This window comes from Python bivittatus, unplaced genomic scaffold, assembly GCF_059951505.1.
Source record: "Python bivittatus isolate LINGU-HERP-01145 unplaced genomic scaffold, Pbiv_v1 ctg000610_np1212, whole genome shotgun sequence".
Taxonomy (NCBI): Eukaryota; Metazoa; Chordata; class Lepidosauria; order Squamata; family Pythonidae; genus Python; species Python bivittatus.
The window spans coordinates 5,296,196-5,317,953 of NW_028277088.1; the positions used below are offsets into that span (position 1 = coordinate 5,296,196).

At 38.2% G+C, this 21,758-nt stretch overlaps 1 protein-coding gene across 1 annotated transcript in view; it reads left to right on the top strand.

The window, feature by feature from the left end:
* The first annotated feature begins 8,652 nt into the window (after positions 1-8,652).
* The window catches only part of LOC103058165 (sodium channel protein type 5 subunit alpha-like), a 38,040-nt gene continuing 24,934 nt past the window's right edge, over positions 8,653-21,758 (top strand). The window contains exons 1-8 of the mRNA XM_088150520.1: positions 8,653-8,919; positions 10,438-10,556; positions 11,882-11,971; positions 13,525-13,653; positions 15,388-15,479; positions 16,494-16,641; positions 19,778-19,901; positions 20,265-20,459. Of these exons, the coding sequence (XP_088006646.1) occupies positions 8,653-8,919; positions 10,438-10,556; positions 11,882-11,971; positions 13,525-13,653; positions 15,388-15,479; positions 16,494-16,641; positions 19,778-19,901; positions 20,265-20,459 (1,164 nt within the window). The remainder of the gene's footprint in view (positions 8,920-10,437; positions 10,557-11,881; positions 11,972-13,524; positions 13,654-15,387; positions 15,480-16,493; positions 16,642-19,777; positions 19,902-20,264; positions 20,460-21,758) is intronic.

The following is a 21,758-nucleotide window of genomic DNA, read 5'->3' on the forward strand; positions in this document are numbered from 1 at the left end:
ATTTCATTTTTCCCGCTTTTTTGGAGGGGCTCCTTGAAGCCTTTTCGTAATTTTAATTGTCTGAGGCCGCTGAGATTTTTTAAAAATATCCAGTGAATATTCCCTCCTCCCCAACGCTCAATACATCTAGCAGTAACGGCAGGCGAATTTATAATCAAAGCATTAAAAATAACATTATTATAATTTCTTGGCTGCCATATATATTTATTTTTGTATTGTTTTTAATTGTTTTAGAATTGTTTGCCACCCAGAGTCACTTGGTTGAGATGGGCGGCTATAGAAATTAAATAAATATAAATAAATAATCCCTTCTGAAATGAAGAAATAAGGGGTATTCGTCAGCTGAAGAAAACTCCAGAAAGTCAATTCAGACATCAAAATTGTCGCTGTATTAACACAGCTTGCTGACCTTTGGTTTATTTTGTCATGGATTACTGAAATAATAGCTGATTAGTCAACTCTGCAGGATCTGCGCAACCAGAGATCAGCTCAGAACACATTTGACTAGCTTCGTCTGTTGGATGTCTTCAATAGGCTTCACAATCAACCTGTGTGAATTCCTCTGCCCCCCATGAGAAATTGGGTCACCTCCAGTGGGGCTGCAGGCTGGCTACCTGTTGACTAGATAAGTTCAGATGGATTTGCTCATCTTCCTCCATTGGCGTTCCAGATGTTCCATCTTCTGGAAGTCCTCTGAAAAACATGAGATCCATGGACAGGGAGAGGCCTCGCAAGCAGAATCCAATACAGGGCAGTTGTCGCCTTCTCAGTCCAAGTGGAGACTCAGGCCTCAATCAAAGTGTACACCAGAGTCTCAGGAACAATCCCAAGCTCCCTGTGAAACCCAGTGGAATCAATCAGGCACCTGGGGCAGACCGACCAAACAGGTCCAATTTCCTTCCTACAGAGAGTAGATGTGGAGAACTTTTCAAGGCAATTGAAGTGTGATCTGACCATGACAAAGGACTGATATTAACATCCCCTACATCCAGATCACATCACTGCTACCCAAGACAAAACCCAGATCTAATGTGTGACCTCCACTGTATGTTGGGCTCTCAGTAATCTGGATCATGTCCATGGTGGCTAGGAACTGATCCAGATTACTGAGAGCCCAACATACTTGATTGAGGCCTCAGCCACCTCTGACTCTGCATCCAGGGAAGTCCTCCAATACCATAAGGCTGGGGAACTCCAATGTCTACTAGGAGACACTATGGAGCAAGAAGCTGATCCAGTAGCAGCGATCCCATATGAACAACCCAACTTCCCAAACACGGTCTCGCATCCAGTTATCTGCATAGCTCCATCTGAAAGCCACCAGAATCTCCTCGATTTGGTGCCTTGGGGTTGGAGGTCAAAACCTAGATGGGGATATTTTTGAAAAGATAACCCCTCCCTCCACTCGTGTCCAGGCTTGGTATTATATGCCAGGTTGGCCCTGTCATCCATTATTAGGTCCTGTACGAGAGAGGACTTATTACAGGCCGATCTAATGTTCAGGGCCACTGAGGGTCCAATGACCAGACGCTGGGGCTTCAGTGCGGAATCAGTATAAGGCACTGAGACCACTTTCCTGGATCACCCTGTGCCCATCATCACTGTAAGGTTATTGCTTGCCCCTTCCCCTACCGCCAGACTAGCTCACACCAATCTTTGCCATCCCTCCCCCAGGTCAGAAGGGTCAAACACTCAGGACATAATTATCCAACCAGCTGGCTGATTTGACTCTCTGGGTTACTTCAGCCCCAACACTCAGCAATCTGTAGTTCCAGTCAGCCAGCTACTCCTAACATACACATGTACCACCCCCTTGTTTCACACCCACTCTCACCAGGGTGACTGGAAGTATTAACAACTAATAGTCTGCCCTATGGAAAATGAATAGGGAGTTCCCACCAACTCCATTAGTTTAGAATATTATTAATTGGAAACATTTGAATTTGATATTCAGAATATCAGCTGCCTTGTTCTCAATGGGCATAAGGTAGTGTTAGGGAAGATGCATGTCTAACTTACAAATATTGTGAAAGGGGCCTATTTATTTATTCACTGCTTTTTAGACCATTTAAAAGACCAAGAAATTCTCTGGGCACCAAAGGCTTTCATGTGTAATTACTGTAGATGAATAGTTGTTCATATCCTGTTAGGCATTTAAAGATTTTATAGTACAGCTTCTGTATTTTTCTATAGTGGAATGAAGAGAGCCAGAAACTTCTGTATTTTTCTATAGTGCAATGAAAAAAACAGGAAAGTTTCCAAATTTGAAACAGAAGAGGAAGTAAACCTTTTGCTAATTAAGGTATAAATCAAAGCCAGAATTAAGTATAGTCTGAAAAATCTTTGCTGCTTGTTTTCATGGCCCCAATTTATAGCAAATAATTATGAACAGTGCAAGGGGAAAAAAATCCAAGATTCCTGATGAAGGCTGAGCTCATAGCTGCAATCCTCACAATAGCTAAGGAGGAATGCAAGTACTCAGCATCTAATTAAGTTGTCTTAGATCCATAAAAGCTTATGCACTTATAATTGTTTTTCTTTAAAATGCCACCAACAAAATCATCTTGTTGATTTTTTTTCAATAAACCAACCTGGCTCCACCTCTGAGCTGACTGACTGATTATGTGCCATCAAATCAGTGTCAACTCTCAGTGGCTACATACGGTAGATAGACCTTCAGGAAGGTATTTCCCCAATCTGCCTTTCAGTTTTTCTAATGGTACATTTATTGTCATCAAGTATGTCACCTTGCTGCTGGTCTTTATCATCTTCTCTTTCCTTCCACCTTTCCCAGCATTATGGACTTCTCAAGGGAACTGGACCTTTGCATAATGTATCCAAAATAAGATTGTTTGAGCCTGGTCATTTGTACCTTAAGTGAGAATTCTAGAATGATTTGTTTGTTGATCCATTTGTTTGATATTTTAGATATCCATGATATTCTTAGGAATCTTCTCCAACACTAAAGTTCAGAAGCATCAATACGCTTTCTATCCTGCTTCTTCAAAGTCCAAGTTTCACTTTCATAGTATGTCAGAGGGAAAGCCTAAATGATTCTAATCTTTGTAGATAAAGACACTGTCGCAGCATATGAATAACTTTTCCAAGGCCTTCATGTCTGCTCTACCAAGTGCTAGTCTGCAGAGTATTTCTTGACTGTTGATCCTAAAAGGCAGAAGCTCTCCGCCACTTCAGTGTCTTCATTGTCAGTTCTAAGGCTAGTTGCTGTTCCTGTTGTGATTAATTTAGTCCTCTTTATTTTTAATTGTAGTGCCATTTTTCACTGCTCCTTGACTTTCATTACTATGATAAGAGCTAAAAGGTTATTATAATTACTTTTAAAAACTTAGCTTGTACTATTTCTTCAATAGTGATGTATAGTGTTATCCATCACTGTTCTGATTCAACAATAATGAAAATGTTTTATATTGCCACAAGTGTCAACCTCTTGACAGCAGAAAATAAGATTCTCATAAAGTTTTCTTTATTCATACTTAACTGAAAGGGAAAGGGGATTGGGTTACAGAAACCTCAACAACTGGATCCTTTCACTTTAATACTTGCAATTTTTCTTGAAGTTTGGACTACTTAATTCTCTTGCTAATAATCTTTGATGGTTGGAATAGATGTCTAACCATTTTCCTGATAATGGATGAATTGCAGATATCCCATCTTTTAATGTTTTGTAAACCATTACCTACTTTTTCAGGCTCTGAGAAGCTCATGTAAATCAAGACTTCTCTTCAAAAATAAAAAAGTTACTGTGTATTTTTATAATGCAGCAATATAAAAAGATTTGCCTTGGAAATACAGCTATGTATACCTTGTGGTCCATAAGCCTGCTTGGAAGAGAGGTTGTCTTTAATTTTTGATTATACAAAAAGGAAAGAACAATCAAAATACCTGCTTTACATGTTTCACTTTGTTTGGATACATTTCCTCTTCCTAATTCCAAAAATTATTTTAGATTTCCATGGGTATTGCCTACAAACTTGCAGATAGAGCAAGATGCATCAAGATTTACCACTGCATTGCTGTTGGTCTCCTGCTAATAATAGCAAGAGCAACTGTAGGGACCTAATGAGACTACGGGTCTTTATCCAACTGCAACGATCACAGCACAAACTAGTCCTGACAACATTTTTTTTTCCTGTGTCCCCGATACTGCCTTCATCTCATGGGCTTTAATCATTCTTAGTTGTACCAGTGTTAAATAAGTGCTTTTCTTTCCCCTTAGGTCTATAAAATCTGTTAGGCATTGTCACTTCTTTGAAGGGAAATCAGGACACCTGTGGTGAGTTGAAACAAGCAGTAAAAACAGGATTGGGAATAACAATGGAGATAGAAAATTTCACGACAATGCTGTTTTTTTTGTTGACTAAAGGTTGGAAGAATAATATTTTAACTCTCAGTGGGAAAAGGTCCTATTACTAAGACAGTGTTGTCCAAACTTGGCCACTTTAAGATGAGTGGACTTCAACTCCCAGAATTCCCCAGCCAGCCATGCTGGCTGGGGAATTCTGGGAGTTGAAGTCCACTCATCTTAAAGTGGCCAAGTTTGGACAACACTGACTAAGGAGGTCAAATGACCAGGCTCAAATGATCATACTTGGACATATAATGCAAGGGTCTGGAAAAGGTAGAAGGAATGAGAGGAAGAGGATGACCAGCAACAAGGTGGATGGATTCAGTTACAGTGGTGATGAGGGGACTGTTGGAAGATGTGAAGAGTCAGGCTGGGGACAGATCCTCCTGGAAAAGGTCAGTCCATGTGGTCACTGAGAGTCAACACCAACTTGATGGCAAGTAATCAACTACAGTAAGCAGGTGGCAGCCCCTGGCTAACATTGGCTGGACTTGAAAGCCAAGCAAGACCAGGCTTTATTAGTACGTGGGTGAGAAACCACCAGAATCCCAAGGCTGTTGGGTAGTCTTGGAGGTAAAATAAAATAAAATTCCCTAATAAGACAACAGCAGATCCATTTTTGTCCTATTGCAGGAAAACTGCATGGAAGTGTTCATGCAGCTAAGGATAAAACTTGACTCAGAAAAGATTTTACCTTTGTCTTACAGAGAGGAAGAACTGTAGAATCCTGTTAAGTGTCACCTTAAGGTTAGTACTAATGTGTGATGCTTCTAAATCAGCAGCAAGACCTTTGAATGGGAATAGTGTTATTCTAAACTGCAGCACAGCCTAAGGAACCATAAGGTGCTGGCAGATGTGTTGTTAGCCAGATTTCTGGATTTGAAATGTCTGCCAAGACATCCTGCATATCACATCTCCCCTAGCAGTGAATGGAATGGCACCCTTTACAAAAATGGCTGTCCAAGCCATATTTTACTCCCCCAAGGCTTTCCAACAGGGAAAAAAAAACTTGAGTCGATATCCATTAAATACTCACACATTAGCCGTATATCTTTGGAATATCTTGCCCCTGGAGGTGAGATTGGCCCCCTCACTCCTGGCCTTTCAGAGGGATCTGAAGACCTGGCTCTGCCATCTGGCCTGGGGTGAGGAGGGGGATCATCAAGCGTGGGGTTGCCTAGTCCCTTAGTGGCCTGGCGTTGCTGCCTTGAACCATCGGCCTCCTGGATTTTTTTCCCTTTTATTTTTGTGAATGTGTATTGTTATAGGTTTTAATCGTATATTTATTTATTGTTTTAGCGTGTTGTGAGCCGCCCAGAGTCCCACATTGGGGGGAGATGGGCGGGGGACAAATTTAATAAATAAAAATAAATAAATAAATAAATAAATAAATAAATATCTTATAATAATACTTCTAACCTAGTCTTTTTGTTCAGCGTCCCCCATCTTATGCACTTTCCAGACCTGTGTGCTTCAGTTCCCAGAACTCTCAGCAAAGGACTGACTGGCTGGGGAATTGTGGCAGCTGAAGTCCAAACATCTGGGGGTTCTCAGGGTGTAGAAATCTGACTGAGTTTATACTTTGCAAATAATGGCTAGATTTATCACACTACAGTATATCCAGCTCTATCCCCCTACCGTAATAGGAAAAGCTGTATAGGCTAAACTGGATACCCTCTGATATACATTCAGTACTGCATAAGGAATCAGAGGAAATGGTAACATTTTAAAATCTGGCTATACTTTAAGTTATCCTAGAGCTTTCAGACCAATCGTCTTTCTATAGTGAAAGGGAAGTTTCAGTGGGCAGAATCACATACTGTATTCAATTCAATTACTATCAAATTAGTCAGTATGGCACTGGAAATAAAGCATATGAAAGAGACTTGCTGGCTCACTCAGTACTGCAATTTAAGAGACTGCAAGAAACAATTTTGCCTAATTGCCCTTTTCTCTTGGTTCTGATGAGCAAAACCTTTTTGTGTTATTAGCTTCACAATGCTTCTACAGTCGTGAAATAACACATTTCTACTTAAATGTTGACAATCACCATCTCCATTTATTTCCCCACATTAATTTATTTCCTGTGATATCTCCTGAAATCTCATTTGTTTCTTTCAACCTTAAAACATGCATTGCTTCTTCACATCCCCATTCTACCAGAAGCCCACAGAATCAACTCTTTCCAGAACAAGAAACAGCAAGAAAGAAACACCATTGTTATTCAATCTGATAAAGCAGAGTATTTGCTCCTTTGGAAAGAATTAACTGGATGAAAAAAGTCTGCAATAAGATTAAGTGAGTCTGGATGCTATTAAGCAGAAAGAAGTATTTATCATGGCATTAAACATTTCTGAATTGTGAAATTATGTGAAACAATGAGAGAAGTGCCTTCATATTTTCAGCAATTCTTTTAAGCAAGAAAAGTGTATAAAATATGCACAGCTGACTGTAACATTTTAGGAATGCTGACTCTTTTTAAAGGTTACATGGGATATCTGATGTAGGATTCTAAGCAATATGAAGTTATTAATTGTGTATTTTCAGGCCTCCTACACTACCTTACATGCAGATTGATGGGATATGTTTATAAATTCTGCTAGTTGTTTATGGTTTCAGTTGCTGATATATTAGAATTTAGAATATTACGGAATCTATAGATCTAAATGGGCCCTAAAACTGTGGTTCTTGTTTGACAAGAATTGATGTTGTATGTTAATATTGTGTGTAGTATTATCGGCTTGCTATGGTTTTGTTCTATAGTTTGCGTAACATTTTGGCTCATTTACAGTTCTTGGAAAAATCTAGTTTTCCTTCTCCTTGCTTTAGTACCATATTCTTTCAAATCTGTTTCAAAGATCCCTTCCCTCTGGGGTGGGTCTTGGGTGTTCACTGAAGCTGCAGAGGGGAAAGAGAATAATTTCTTCAGTGTTACCTTGCCATGGTGGGAGAGATAACACTGTTTTCACCCTCTGAGTGTTGTGATTGTTTGACCACTGAAGGATTAAAATTAGCCTTTATAAGGGTCACTATGTATCTGTGCCATCTTTTTCAATTTAATTGCAAAATGTCTCTCATATACTTTGGTCCCACTTTCATTTTGTGCTTTTAGTCAACAGGATATTTTTACTTGTCATAAAAATAAGTTTTTCAAGACCTTATTTATGCTTTGTGTCTATTGTTGTTGTTGTATTGAATATTCACTCAATAGACTTTCCTAAGAAGATTTGTAGTAATAAAAATTATATAAAATGATTATCACAAATGCTATTAACATTTAAACTAGAAACAAAAATATGTATTCATATCTAAATTGATTTAGGATAAATTTTCTGTTTTAAAAACAGGGTAAAATTTCAAATCAGTGCTTTTAATGTGTGTTTCTGAGAGAAATGAAAGTTTCCCAACCTTATTTGCCCACCTCCTTACTGCTTCTTGCTCCCTATATTTATCTCCTTGATTTTTATGCATCCATTTTTCTCCTCTTCTCCACTTTTGTTATGCGAACCAAACTAAGAAGGCAGTAAACTTCACATATGTAAAATTGAGAAATATTATCTTTAAATATATATATATTATTATTATTATTAGATTTTTATTCCACGTATAGGCAGTGAATATACCTAATACTACTGACTCCTATTTTCCCCACGACAACTGCCCTATGCGGTGGGCTGGGCTGAAAGAGAGGGACTGGCCCAAAGATACCCAGCCGTCTTTCATGGCTAAGGGAGGCCTAGAACTCACAGTCTCCTGGTTTCTAGGCCAGCCATTAAGTTCTACACCAAACTGGCTGCCTATGATATATGTGAATAGGGCAATAAACATCTGTCTAACTGCTAGGCTATTGTTTAGTTTGGCCCTCATAATTAAGGGGTTGGCTATATTTGGTTGGTATGGTCTAGTTAACCAGAATTTGACTAACTCATGAATTGACAGAATCTCTGGATTTCTCTTAATAATGGGTTCAGCTGAAAATGACCAGCTTAGTCATGAGTTTTTCTGTGGTCTTGAGAGAACAGAAAGGTCTATCTTATTGTTCTCTTAGGTTAGATTTATATGTTTCCAAATATTGAGTGGAAAGATATACTGTGAACATTCAGAGTAAATAACATTCATGGCTTTGTGATGAAAATAAAATAATCAAATACTGTTTGCCATATGTGTAATTTTCCTGATGCTGTGGTATATAAATTCATTTGGATGATATGACTCTAATTATCAGCTGTATTTCTCTTGTAATCAGAACATTTGTTTGTTCCCTTTTGCAGTCCCAGTGCAGAAATATGCCAAATTTTTCTTTTTCAACGGCTAATAATTTCCTCCGTTTCACTCCTGAATCCTTGGATGCAATTAAAAAGCGAATTGCTAAGAAGGAAGCAAAGCGCTCCAAAGTCTTGGAAAAGGGCAGTGATGAACCACAAGAAGAAAATATTCAACCACAACTTGATCTGAAAAATTTTAAAAAGCTGCCTATTCTTTATGGAAAACCCCCTCCCTGGCTCATTGGAGAACCATTGGAGGATGTTGACCCGTATTACAGGGATCATGAGGTCATACATTTAAAAAAAATTATTATTTTTGGTATAAAATGCTTTTATAAGATTAAAACTAAATTACAGTAGAATCTTGAGGTACTCAAAATAGGATTTTTAAAAGAGCTGAAAACATAAATGGGTCAGTGTTCATGACTGGATGAGCACAACTGAATTGTGAAATATGTCTCTGAGTTTCAAGTAGAAAGTATATACTTTATCAACGTTGTTGGAAATAATTGTTGGCAGTCAGCTGCAGTTAGAGGTACACTTGAGCTAATCTGTGGATTGGAACTTGTATGGTCTGTGAAAATATCTGAATTTCACAGATAATAAGGAAACCGAGATATGTGGAGTAACAATCATTCTGCTTTATTTTATTTTAATGTAAATTTGAGGGGATTTTTGTTAATCCAGGACCTGTGGTAGCTCAGAGGCTGGGACACTGTTAGGTAATGTTCTCCATAGCCTCTTATTGGTCAGCTGAGAGAAAGAAGATGAGTACAAATTGATTCAGAGTCTTCTCTGAATTTCAAAGTTGTCAGAAATGGAAAAGATTGTGGGTTTCCTTCAAACTGCTCCATGAGATACTGGAAGATAGAAATGCTGGGGTGGTGAAAGTGCCCTTGCAGAAAATAAAAAGTTGAAGAAGCACTGGAAAACATTGGGGGATTATACTTTAAATGAAACAGGACAAGCAATTATATGATAAATGCCTAAACCTAGAAGTATACGAGGATTAATTGGGATCTATTAAAATCTGTTATTGCTCAAAAGTTCATTATTGCTTATCCTGTTTTACTATGCACTTCTCCACAGTATTCCCTGTTTTTGTCCCCAAACGTCTGCGCAACATAGTCTATCTCCAGTCTTCTTTCAATTGTATCATAATGTCACATCATAATAATATCCTCAAAGGCACTTATCCTGCCCTTTCTTATTTCAAAAAGAAAATTATGAGTTGGAAAATCAAGAACTGGATTTCCTGAGGTTGGTCTACAGAAAACAGCAGCTTGGGAAGTGTATAGAAATTAGAGCCAGAAAAATGGTACAGAAGAAAAGGGTTAAAAATATTGATCCAAATTGGAAATTTCACAGTTGCTATCTGCTGTGGGAAAAACAAAACATGGAAACGGGCTAGTTTTGCCAGCTAACTTAAGCCTCAGTGAAAGCCTACCTCAGGGTTTTCTGTTTTTTATGTGTCTCATTATTGCAGTGATAAGGATAGGATTTGCTGACCTTCTGTATAACAGATATAATTCTGTAATTGCTAACATTGGTAGTGTGGCATTCCTCCATGTCAATATGTGCAAAGTTGTATTGGATTTATATTGGTAGAAGTATTTCAGTCTTCCTAACCTGATATCCTTAAGATCTGTTGAGATTTGGAAATCCTGGGAGTTGCAGTCCAACATAAGGACTCCAGATTGAGAGTGCGGTTGTTAGAACCATTTAAATAAATAATATTTAAAATGTTCTTAAAATCTCTTCTAAACAGCATATGATATTTATGAAGAATTCACCTATATTTTACAGACATTTATGGTGCTGACATCCCACAGCAGAATCTTTCGATTTACTGCCTCCAAGTCTTTATTTTTATTTAGCCCTTTCCACCCACTGAGAAGACTAGCCATAAAAATTTTAATACATGTATATCCTTCTAGTGTGAATATGGGAATTAATATGGTTACTAGTAATGGAAGGTTAGCTCCTTTCACATATATACAAGTGTAGGTTGGATTCACATAGCATAATAAACTGGGGTTGGATAGTTTATAGTTCAGTGTATCATGGAAATCTAGTCATTGTCCCATCATATTTTGTGAATGAGACCATCATGATATGCCATAATACTGTTTATTGGTTGGATTTCGCATGATATGTGAAGACAGCAACTGTGTTTTTAGGTGCTACAGTGGCCTTGCTTTCTTTTCTATGCACTCTCAGACTAGAGAGTCACTGGGTCTCATACTAGAGGTCTGTTACATCCCCACTTAAAGGGGGCTTATCTACTTTTAAGAGATGCTGTAATTGCTACTAACTCCATATGCTCAAACCCAAATATTTGACCACATGGAGACTACCGTACCTGTGCTTGATGAGTCCCAGTAAGGACAAAACCAGTTGCATAGTGCGTCATACTGGTTAGTAGCAATCATAGCAACAATTGTGTTTTATTAAATTTAGGATAGATTTCTTGTGTGAACCCAGCAACTTTGGATCATTTTTGGTTGCATTCACATGTTTGATTCATTCCAAATACTTGTGTTCCACAGCTCTCCTCTTGATAATCAGAATTAGGTAGGTTGGATTTATAATGAAGCTATCCTTGATGCTGGAAATTGGGTTATATTAGCCTATAATGCTATGCTCCAAATGTTTCACTTTAGAACTGAGTTTCTGTTAAGTTACTTAGGAGAGTGAATTCAGCTGGACATAAAGTAATGGAAATGGAAACTGCTTTGAGATGCTCTGGCACAGGAATTAATATATTAAATAAATAAATGCACATTCTAAATTTGTGATATACTCCCAAAATCTCTCATGAACTTGAAGCATTGAGTATAAGGTAGGCATATGTATTATAGTTATTTGGAGTATGATAATTCAAGATAGAAAGCTTGAGTGAAGTTTGCTCCCACTCTGAAGAGCTGAACTTGGAATCCACGTAATCCTGCTTGTAGCAAAAAGTGGTTGTTTTACAATTGTATTCTTAAATCAAAGGAAGCATTTCAAAAAATAGGATAATGTGGTCATTCTAGTTTGTTCTCTACTGTTATGAACCTCAGTGTTGGACTGAGGCTCATAACAGTAGAGAACAAACTAGAATGACCACATTATCCTATTTTTTGAAATGCTTCCCTTGATTTAAGAATACAATTGTAGAACAACCACTTTTTGCTACATTAACAAATAATTGAACGAGCTAATTTTTTTTTCCTCTTCAAAGGAAGATAGTTTCCTTAACATTGTTTACTTTGTTTATTGCATTTATAACATTTGTTGTTCTCGTCAACTGCGTCTTCATGGCTTTAAACACTCCTCCAACTGATGGCAACACTACTGAGTAAGTATATTATAAACTTTCCTATACTTTTCTCAAGCAGCAATTAATGGATCTGATGGACTTGACATAGCAACACAACACAAATAGCAGTGCTAACTCAAAAAGAGTACAGAATCAGTCCAAATTCCAAAGGGCTCAGAATTCAAGATTGCATGGTTGGTACTGGCCTTAATATGTTTTCAGCAAGCTGACTGAACCTTTGCCAGAAGCTTTTCTAATCAGAGTTTTTCCAGCCCCTGTTATGTTCTACCTGATTCTCTATTAAATAGAGATGAAGTTATTTTAATTTTTTTTCTCAGTTGAATGGAGACAACTCTGGATTGGACACTGCACGCAGCTTCCTTTTGGCTCAAACTACCTGGGCTGAGCTGAAAATTTATTTAGTGAGGCTTCCCGAGCCTCTTCTTTCCTCTCTGAAGAATATTCAGACTGATTCATAATTCTCTGTTTGCTGCTTCTAAAGCTTTTTTTTTTTTTAATTGAAATTCTGAAAAATTCTTTAATCACACTAGTCCTCAGGGATATCCATGGGGTGAGTTGCAAAATGGCATCAGCACCTGCACAATCAAAGCCCCACACCTTTTTTTACATGCATTCTGCATGTACATATGTTAAGAACTGGGGCTTTGATTGTGCAGTCATGGCCATTTGCCTCCCTCCCGCCCCCGATATTCTGCTTGCCCATCAGCTCTTTCCTAATAAGTGAATTTAGCATGTTTATTTTCTATTGTTTAGCAACTTTTTGGCCTTTGCTATATCTTTATCAGATTCCATGTGCTATCTGCAAATTTAAATAGGTATATTGTAAAATGAGACATCAGTGGGGCTTTCAACTCACTCAGCAAGTGATGGACTTTTGGTTGGAGAACACCAGTGAAGAGAAATTTGACACCATATCTCTTTGCAGTGTTATCATGGAGCAGCAGTTCTCAGACATTTTGGTCTCAGGATTCTTAAAAATAATGGAGGACCCCAAAGAGTTTTGGTTTATGTAGGTTATGTCTATCGAAACTTATTGCATTAAAAATTAAAACTGAGAGATTTTAAAATATTTATTTATTTCACTTTGCGGATCCCCTGAAAGGGTCTTGGGGACCCCCAGGGGTCCTGAGACCATACTTTGAGAGCTGTTGTCATAAAGTTTCCCCTTTTCCTTGCAATTTATTTTGTTAGGGCTACCAAATCTGGGTTGCAAAACTCCAGACAACCACTAGAGGACAGCAAAGAGAATAGCCCTGCTTGGGGTCCTAGGGTTTGTTCTTTATAAAATGGCATGATCCTTTCAGTTAAACAATACTAATTTAGTTTGTTTGCAGTCCACCAAATACATCAACTGTGTACAGTCCTTACTCTGGTTTTCATGGTTTTCACAGCTTCATTTCCCAGCTAATTCTGGCTTCTGTTCTTTTTGAGAACTTCTCCCCTCTTTGTGGATTAGGTCAAACAATTTGCAATAGCTGGTAACACAGAGATATTCAGTACTGTAAGCTCAATATCCCCTCTTTTATTCATATTTCTAATGGCTTTTTTTTCTCTGCTGTTTTCCTTTTCAGAATTATTTTCACAAGCATTTATACAGCCGAGTTTGTAATCAAAGTAGTAGCAAGAGGACTTGTTTGGAATGAATTCACTTATCTGCGAGACCCTTGGAATGCTCTGGATTTCTTTGTTTTAATTATGACGTAAGTTTGGGTGTTTCTTTGCAGGTTAAAATCTCTGTAAAGATAGAGAGCTAAGCTTAAATTCTTCTTAGTTTCTCATGAGAGGGAGTTTCTGATCTAGGGAATATTTACGCATGTAGCAATCAGCCTACCTTATTCGAAATAAGTCCTTTGGCTTAAATATTTGATTTATATGGCTGTCCATCTCACAAGTGCTCTTAAACTTTCTGCTTCTGGATCTTACTTGAGCAGGCTGAAGATACAGTAATTGGAGTTTTGCCCTTTGTTAAATGGCAAGGCAGAACCACAGCATAGACAAGAGGCACATAATTTGAGGGTATGAAATAAGAACAAATAATAAGATTAGACAACATGCTTTTGTCTGTTTCTAACTTCTCCAACTCCCTTGTAAACAATTTCCCTACAATTCCTCATCATTCAAAAAAAAAGGAAATAGAGAGGAACAAAGGTGACAGAGCCCTTGAGACCTATTAATGAGGAAATGTGCTAGCAGTCTAGCTACTCATAAGTAGATTTAATGCTAGGCTTTTGTAGGAGAAGTTGAAAAATAAGATGCTCAGAGAGATTTATAATAGTCAAAGTTAAGTTGTTGCTTCCTAGGTGTTTTATAATTTTATTTATTTGTTTGTTTGTTTATTTATTTATTTATTTATTTATTTAATATTTCTGATTTGGTCACCGCCCATCTCATTAGGAGGTGACTCTGGGCGGCTTGCACTAAAAACAAAAAATTAAGTGTTAATTAAAATACAGTAAAAATAGTATAAAACTACAATAAAAACCAAATACAGTGGTACCTCGGGTCACGAACTTAATTCGTTCCGCGACCCGAATCAAATTTTCCCATAAGGTTCGATGTAAATACGGTTAATCCGTTCTGAACCATATGTATTTTTTTTTTAAACCACAAAAATATGACACAAAGTCCAGTCCAGTACACTATGAAGAGAGAGAACGCTAACCTTGCTTGAGACGTGGAGGACAGGAAGGCGGGTGGGGAGGCGGTTATTGTTTGGAGGGAGAGTCCCCCTCCCTACAGGAAGCCACGACCACGTGTGTCAGCAGGGAAAATGGCCACGGATCCTGTTCGTCACCTGAAGTGGAGTTCGCGGACGGAAGCAAAATTTTGCGAATGGTGCTGTTCGTGACCTGAATTGGTCGTGAACAGAAGCGTTCGTGACTCGAGGTACCACTGTACATACCTAAATAATAATATCTTCCAAGGTGCTGCTGGTAGAAAAGATATTAATATACAGGGGCATCTTCAAGGTGCTAGCTGCCCCCAGGGTTGGTTGCCCCTTTTCTCGCCCCATGCAAGTTGGCAGAGCCAGGTCTTAACTGCTTTCCGGCAGGTCAAGAGAGTAGGGGCCTGCCTCACCTCTGGGGGAAGGGTATTCCATAGGGCCGGGGCCCTGGCACAGAAGGCTCTCCTTCTGGGCCCCACCAGTTGACATTCTCTCATCAACGGGGTCCACAGATACCTTTTCTGCTTGACCAGGTGGGACGGGGGTGAGACGGTCCTTCAGGTAATCTTGCTCCCCACAAGTATTCAGCAAACTTTTAGGACAGTGCTTAGCAGAAGCTATGTATGTGTGATAGAGTCTTCCAGTTATATGTTCAAAATAACAGTAACCACAACAATAATGATAATTTATTAAACTTATTTACCACCCAACTCACAGCGACTCTGGGCAGTGTTATATTATATTGTAATATTATGGTATTTTTGTGCAGATATATAGCCTTCAATCAAAAATTTGGCAACATTTCAGCTCTCCGAATTTTTAGGGTTCTGAGAACTTTAAAGGCAGTTTCTGTAATTCCAGGCAAGTAGCAGTTTTTATTGCTTATATATACAATTTACAAACAACCTTTTAGTTAAGGATTTAAAGAATCAGATGCTGCCTTTAACTTGTGGAGGAAAAGTGGAATATAAATGTCACAAATAAAATAATAATAATAATAATAATAATAATAATAATAATAATAATAATAAAAAATATCCTTAGGAAAGTGATCTGTACATCTTGGAAGTTCAGCTCAAAAGAGAATTATGGTAATAATGTGTTCTGCAAAGGGGAGTCACCTCTGACTGTAACTGGAACATAATATCTATATTAGTTTAAGGGTTACTGACAAACATATAAAAAAATAATCACAAAACAGAGAAAAAGAACTGGTCCACTTTAACATAAAGCTAACCGATTGTATTTCTACCTGATAAAATTTCTGTTATTCTGGGAAACCTGGAATTTAACTCCCACTATCAAACCTTGGCAACAATAATCAAGGAGCTGTTATTATGGCCTGAAAAAAACAGCTAGTATGAACTCAGTGGTCCAAATCATGTCATGCTTAAATGGACTTTAAAGAGGCACCAGAAGGTTAAAGAGAGCTAGTTCAAATCTGAATCTTAACATGAAAACTAATATAGATATTAAGTTCCTGTTACAGTCAGAGGTGGCTGCCCTTTGCAGAACACATTATTACCATAATTCTGTTTTGAGCTGGACTTCTAAGATGTACAGATTACTTTTCTAAGGATATTATTTATTTATTATTATTTTATTTGTGGCATTTATATTCCACTTTTCCTCCACAAGTTAAAGGCAGCCTCTGATTCTTTCCCCTGCTTCCCATTTTATCCTCGCAACGGTGCTGTGAAGGACATTAAAAAAAGCAAATACTTTATTTATTTATTATACACACGCGCAAGAAAAAGTTGCTATACAGCTTCATGGGTAAGAAAGGATTTTAGTCTTCTTCACCATTGTTTTCTCCTGTAGTTTTTATCTTGTAGTATCATTCTTTAGGTAATGTTGATGTTTCCTCTGCTGTAGGGCTGAAAGTCATTATATCTTCACTCCTTCAGTCAGTGAAAAAACTTGCAAATGTGATGCTGCTGACAGTTTTCTCCTTGGCTGTTTTTGCCCTGGTTGGCCTTCAGCTCTTCATGGGTAACTTAAGAAATAATTGTGTCCCCTGTTCGTTTCTTCCTGAAAACCTCATCAGGAACAAAAATGATTGTTTAGTAAAGAGTCCAGGTAATATATATCTTCACCCTCTTTTGGTAAGCTGTATATCATAATTGTTTTGAACCTACGATAGTTAACACCATTTATTTGTGAACCATGTGGTAAACACTCAGTTAACTAAAAAAATCTGCAAATTAAGAAATGTAAAATCATTAAATCACAGAATTGTGGAGTTGTCAAGGCAGTCTTCAGTTTCTTTCTCACTCTTTCTTGTTTTCCTGGGGTAAGCTCATGTTGTACTATTGACTGCCAGATACTTCTCCAAGGTCATATCTGTGCTCTTCTACAGGAGATGGAGAACCCATAACCTGTACTTGTACAGATCTTACGGTGGGGGAGTTTTTCCTTATATAGAAACAAAATATTCATTATTCTCATTATTTCTGGTTTTACATCATATCTATTTTGTTAGTTTGTTCATTTCCATATCATGGTCCTTATCATTTCCATGAAATTGTGTCTTACAAACAATGGAAGACAAATCTTCTTTTCACTGTCTTTATTTCTGTTTGGGATAGGGGGTTGTCTCAAAACACTTGTCAAGTCCACGATGTCCAACTCTCAGTTCTGAAGCATTCTCACGCAACCAGACTTGGTTCAGAAAAATACTTCTTTATTAAGGGGTACATGTAGCTTGTAAACAGAACATCGCTAAAACTAACGCCTTGGGTAAACCTCCCTCTATTTATCCCCCCTCCCCTTATTTCCTGGCGTCGTGATTCCTCTTCCCCTGTTGTTGACCTCTCTCCTTCCTCCCCTCCTCCCCGAGCTTCTTCCTGGTTCTTTGGGCCCCAGCTCCCTGGCCGGCAATCAAGCCAGTCTAAATTGCCCATATATGGTTAAGCTGCTTCCCAACTCCCCTTACAACCATTAACAGCCACCACCACCCCCTTAGTTACCAGTGGCAGAAACAAATCAATCCAACTCCCAACGAATGCAATACAATGGAAAACAACAACAGTTGGGTGATGCAGGTTCTGACAACACTATTTCCCCAAACCTTACATTATCATACGGACTCCATGGGCATTGTAGAAATGAAAATATGGAGGTGGTTGCAACCCAGGGCTTAGTTTAGAGATATTTGCCCTGCCCCACCCCAAAAGACGAGGGAAACTAAAGAGCCATCCCCTGGAGTTAGAGGAAGAGGTAGTCTCAGTTTGTCTTCCACAAAATGTATGATTTGTGGCTGGCCAAACTCACTATGGCCTTTTTGTGCAGCAGCATCCATGGAGGACATAAAAAAAAAGTCAAGATGGCAGCTGCGACCACTCAATCAAAGCACTGTCTCTTTTGTATAGGAATTGATGTTGTACATGTGTATAAAAGGAGGTCTTCAATCATGTGGTTGTGACTACAATCTTGAGTTTTTGACCCCTCCATGGATACCCCTGATTTCATGAGTACACTCTCAAGATTGTAAATATAGTCACCAATCCAAGAATATTGGAAACTCCTGAAGAAACTCTCTATCTCTGTATAGGCAAAACAACAGGAATTTTACACTTTCAAAAGCAGACCTGATAATACTGTTGAACTTCTCGCTGGCTGAGCATAAAGAATATTTACCTTCTTCATGTATGAAGTGCCAGAGAAGACTTAACATATGATAAGATCATGTTTCCCCATGTATCTTATGTTGCCTTAATGCATTGCTCCAAATAATTTCATTCTTTCATCTGAAACAGTTGTGAAATTGAGGTTGAGAACATACATGATAAAGATATCCAACAAATAAGGCACAGGAAAAGGGAAGATATAGTTCCTTTTTACTGTAAAAGTTAGGCTGCCCTTTCACTTTTGAATTTACAATAAATATTTATCTTTTCTTTTGAGAGGAGCAGTCTACTGAAATATATCAGATATTTTCTATTTCTTCAGAAATGCTTCCACTTGTATTATTGTGAGGTTTTCCTTTTCCCTTGCCTTTCATTTTTCTGGTTCCCATTGTCCTTTCTTCTCCCCCCACTCCCCTTGGATTCTAAATAAGGTTTTTATTTAAAAAGTTAAGCAAATGCTAATTAGCAGAGTAATGAATTATTCTTTATACACGGGTTATCCAATGGATGGTTTTAACTATGCATGTCAGGATAGGAAGATATTTTAAATAATGTCTATCACTGTTTCCCCCCAGAAAATTATGGCGACTATTTCAATACCTCTTCTAAACCATTGCTATGTGGTTACAGCCCAGATCCTAAGTAAGTACTTTTTTTCTCCAAATATTTTAACTTTAAAATAAAATTGTCTTAGAGTCATTGAGGCTATAGTAATGGAGGTGGGTAAGATTTTTTTTTCCTGTTTAATCTTCCTTTTTTTAAAAGGAATATTCTTAAAATGCTGGATCATTTAACTTTGGGGTAAGTATGATATGCTTCACTGAGGGCCAGCATGACCATGAGGCCAAGGGGGCACAACGCTTCAAGGGGCTGAGAGGCTGGAATAGTAGCGGTCAGCTGTTGGAGAACTAGGAGATCAGCCTGTCTTGTGCCCCATTAAGCATGTCTCTTCTCCTCAGGTGCAGGTGTATGCTTCCAATTGGGTTCTTAAAATAGAACTGAAAAGGGCAACCATTTTATCTTTTGGTTCAGGCAGCAAATGAACTGGACTAGTCCTGGTCTTCCAGTGGAGCAGGAAGTTTATGTGATTGTCTGGTAATAATTCAGGGAAAAATTCTGAATACAAGCAGGAGGCAAAGGCAACACCTGAAGTTTTTTGGAGTAAATCTGAAGGAGATGCATGCAATGTTCCTGCAAAAAGGCTGTGGCACGCTGGTGGTTCACCTAGACATCTCATAAAAGAGCCACGCTTTGCCAGAGGATTCATGCTATAAATATATGCCATGCATCACAGACAGTTCTGTAAGTTTCAAGTGAGCTCACACAAGGAAAACCAGGGCTTAGATCAAAGCATTTGCAGCCCTGGAGCTTCCCTTTTCAGAATAAGTGGACTTTGAGTAAGTCAGAGATGAACATTCAAAATCACAACTGTGATGTAGACAATTTCAGCAAAAATCCTTTTTTACGTGAAAGCTAACACTAATGTAATGTTTGGTCTATTATTAGTAAAACAGAATGTCCAATGAACAGCGTTTGTGTGAAGTCTAAAGAGAATCCTGATTTTGGGTATACCAGTTTTGATCATTTGGGATGGGCCTTTCTATCATTATTTCGACTGATGACGCAGGACAGCTGGGAATGTCTCTATAGACAGGTAAACCTTTTAGGTAACTGAAGATGAGAAATGTGCAAAACAGAGTGAAGAACACATTATTTCCTGGGTTAATGCAGTTGCTTCATATCCTATTTTAATCCATGGCTTGTATTAAATTATTGTCATTAGTCTAATATCAACAGTATAAAAATCACTATAAACTTAGCAATCTGTATGATATCAAATGCCACAATTCATTCATTTGACCATAAGGCCAATATGACCTTTGCAGCATCAAATTCACGAATTCACCTCTTTGAAATGTTCAGAATATGTGCATGTCTTATAAGAAGCCCTGGTCTAGTATAATACATTTATTTTGGGATCTCAAGGAACTGAGATTCACTAATGTTGTATTTACAGGTCATCAGAACATCTGGGAAATCCTACAGCATGTTTTTTTTTGTTATCATCTTTCTGTGTTCATTTTATCTCTTTAATTTAATCCTGGCTGTTGTATCCATGGCATACGAAGAGCAAAATAAAGCTACTCTCGCACAGACAAAGGCAAGGGAGATGTTACTTCAGGAAGCAAAAAAAATACTGAGGAAAGAAAAGGTTTGTAAATGATATTTTACAGCTGTAAATCTCTATAATACAGCAGGAATCTATTCCAGACATAATCATAGGAATGAAATCAATCATTAATAGCTGTTGCCATTGTGACCGTAATCTTCCTGAAAAATCTCTGGCTCTTCTTGATTGATGAATATTCTCTACATGTGCCTTTATTGGGTTTTTTTAAGGGCAACATTTCATGTGGTTTTATTTTTATTGCATTTTGTATTCATGTTGCAGTAGAGCTGGGGTTTACCTGTAGATTTTCTGCCTAGAACAAAATACTTTCTCACCCAACTTGCTAAACTAGATAAAGAAAGTGAATATTTTGGGGATTTGGGGGCCACCTCAATCTGGGAATTTATTATCTCTAGTTCTGGATAGGGTAGCACTGCCCCAGACAGACCTGATGTGCAATCTGGGAGTCCTTCTGGACTCATGACTCCTAGATGAGCAGGTGGCAGTCGTGGCTAGGAGGCCTTTGCGCAACTTCAGTTTGTGTACCAGTTGCACCCATACCTGGATTAGAAGGCTGTATGCTCAGTCACTCACACATGGATTACCGTAACGTACTCTACGTTGGGTTACCCCTGAAGAGCATCCGGAAGCTTCAGTTGGTGCAAAATGCAGTGGTACAGTTATGTGCACACCTAAATCAACACATGTTACACCTCTGCTCTGCAAGCTGCATTGGTTGCCAGTTTATTTCTGGGTACACTTCAAGGTGCTGGTAATGACCTATAAAGCCCTACGTGGCATGGAGCTTCCCAGTTACATCTACCTGTCCTATCAGGTCCGGCAGGAAGGGCATCTTGTGGGTCCCACGCATGAAGAAATGTCATCTGACAGGATCCAGAGGGAGAGCCTATTCTGCCATAGCACCTGCCCTTTGAAACATTATTCCCCGTGAAGTCAGCTTGATCCTGACCTTGCTGGCCTTCTGGAAGGGTCTGAAAACATGGCTTTGCTATCTGGTAACATGGATATGGAGCCTGCAAATGGCTGTATTACTAGATAAACTGAGTGCGCTGTCCTGCAGATTATGTTCTTTTTAATGGTTTGTATTGGTTTTTTAATGATTTTTGTTATGCTTTTGGTTATTTTGTTGTACTGTTTTGTGTTTTTAACTTTGTATGGTGCTCAGAGTCATGTATGTGAGATGGGCAGCTATATAAATTTACCAAGTAAATAAATAAATAAAACAAAGAATAGAGAATTTGGGGAAAATGGAGCAAAATATGAAATAACTAAATAAAATCAACAACTATATACAAATGAGAACATACACATTTCAGTGAA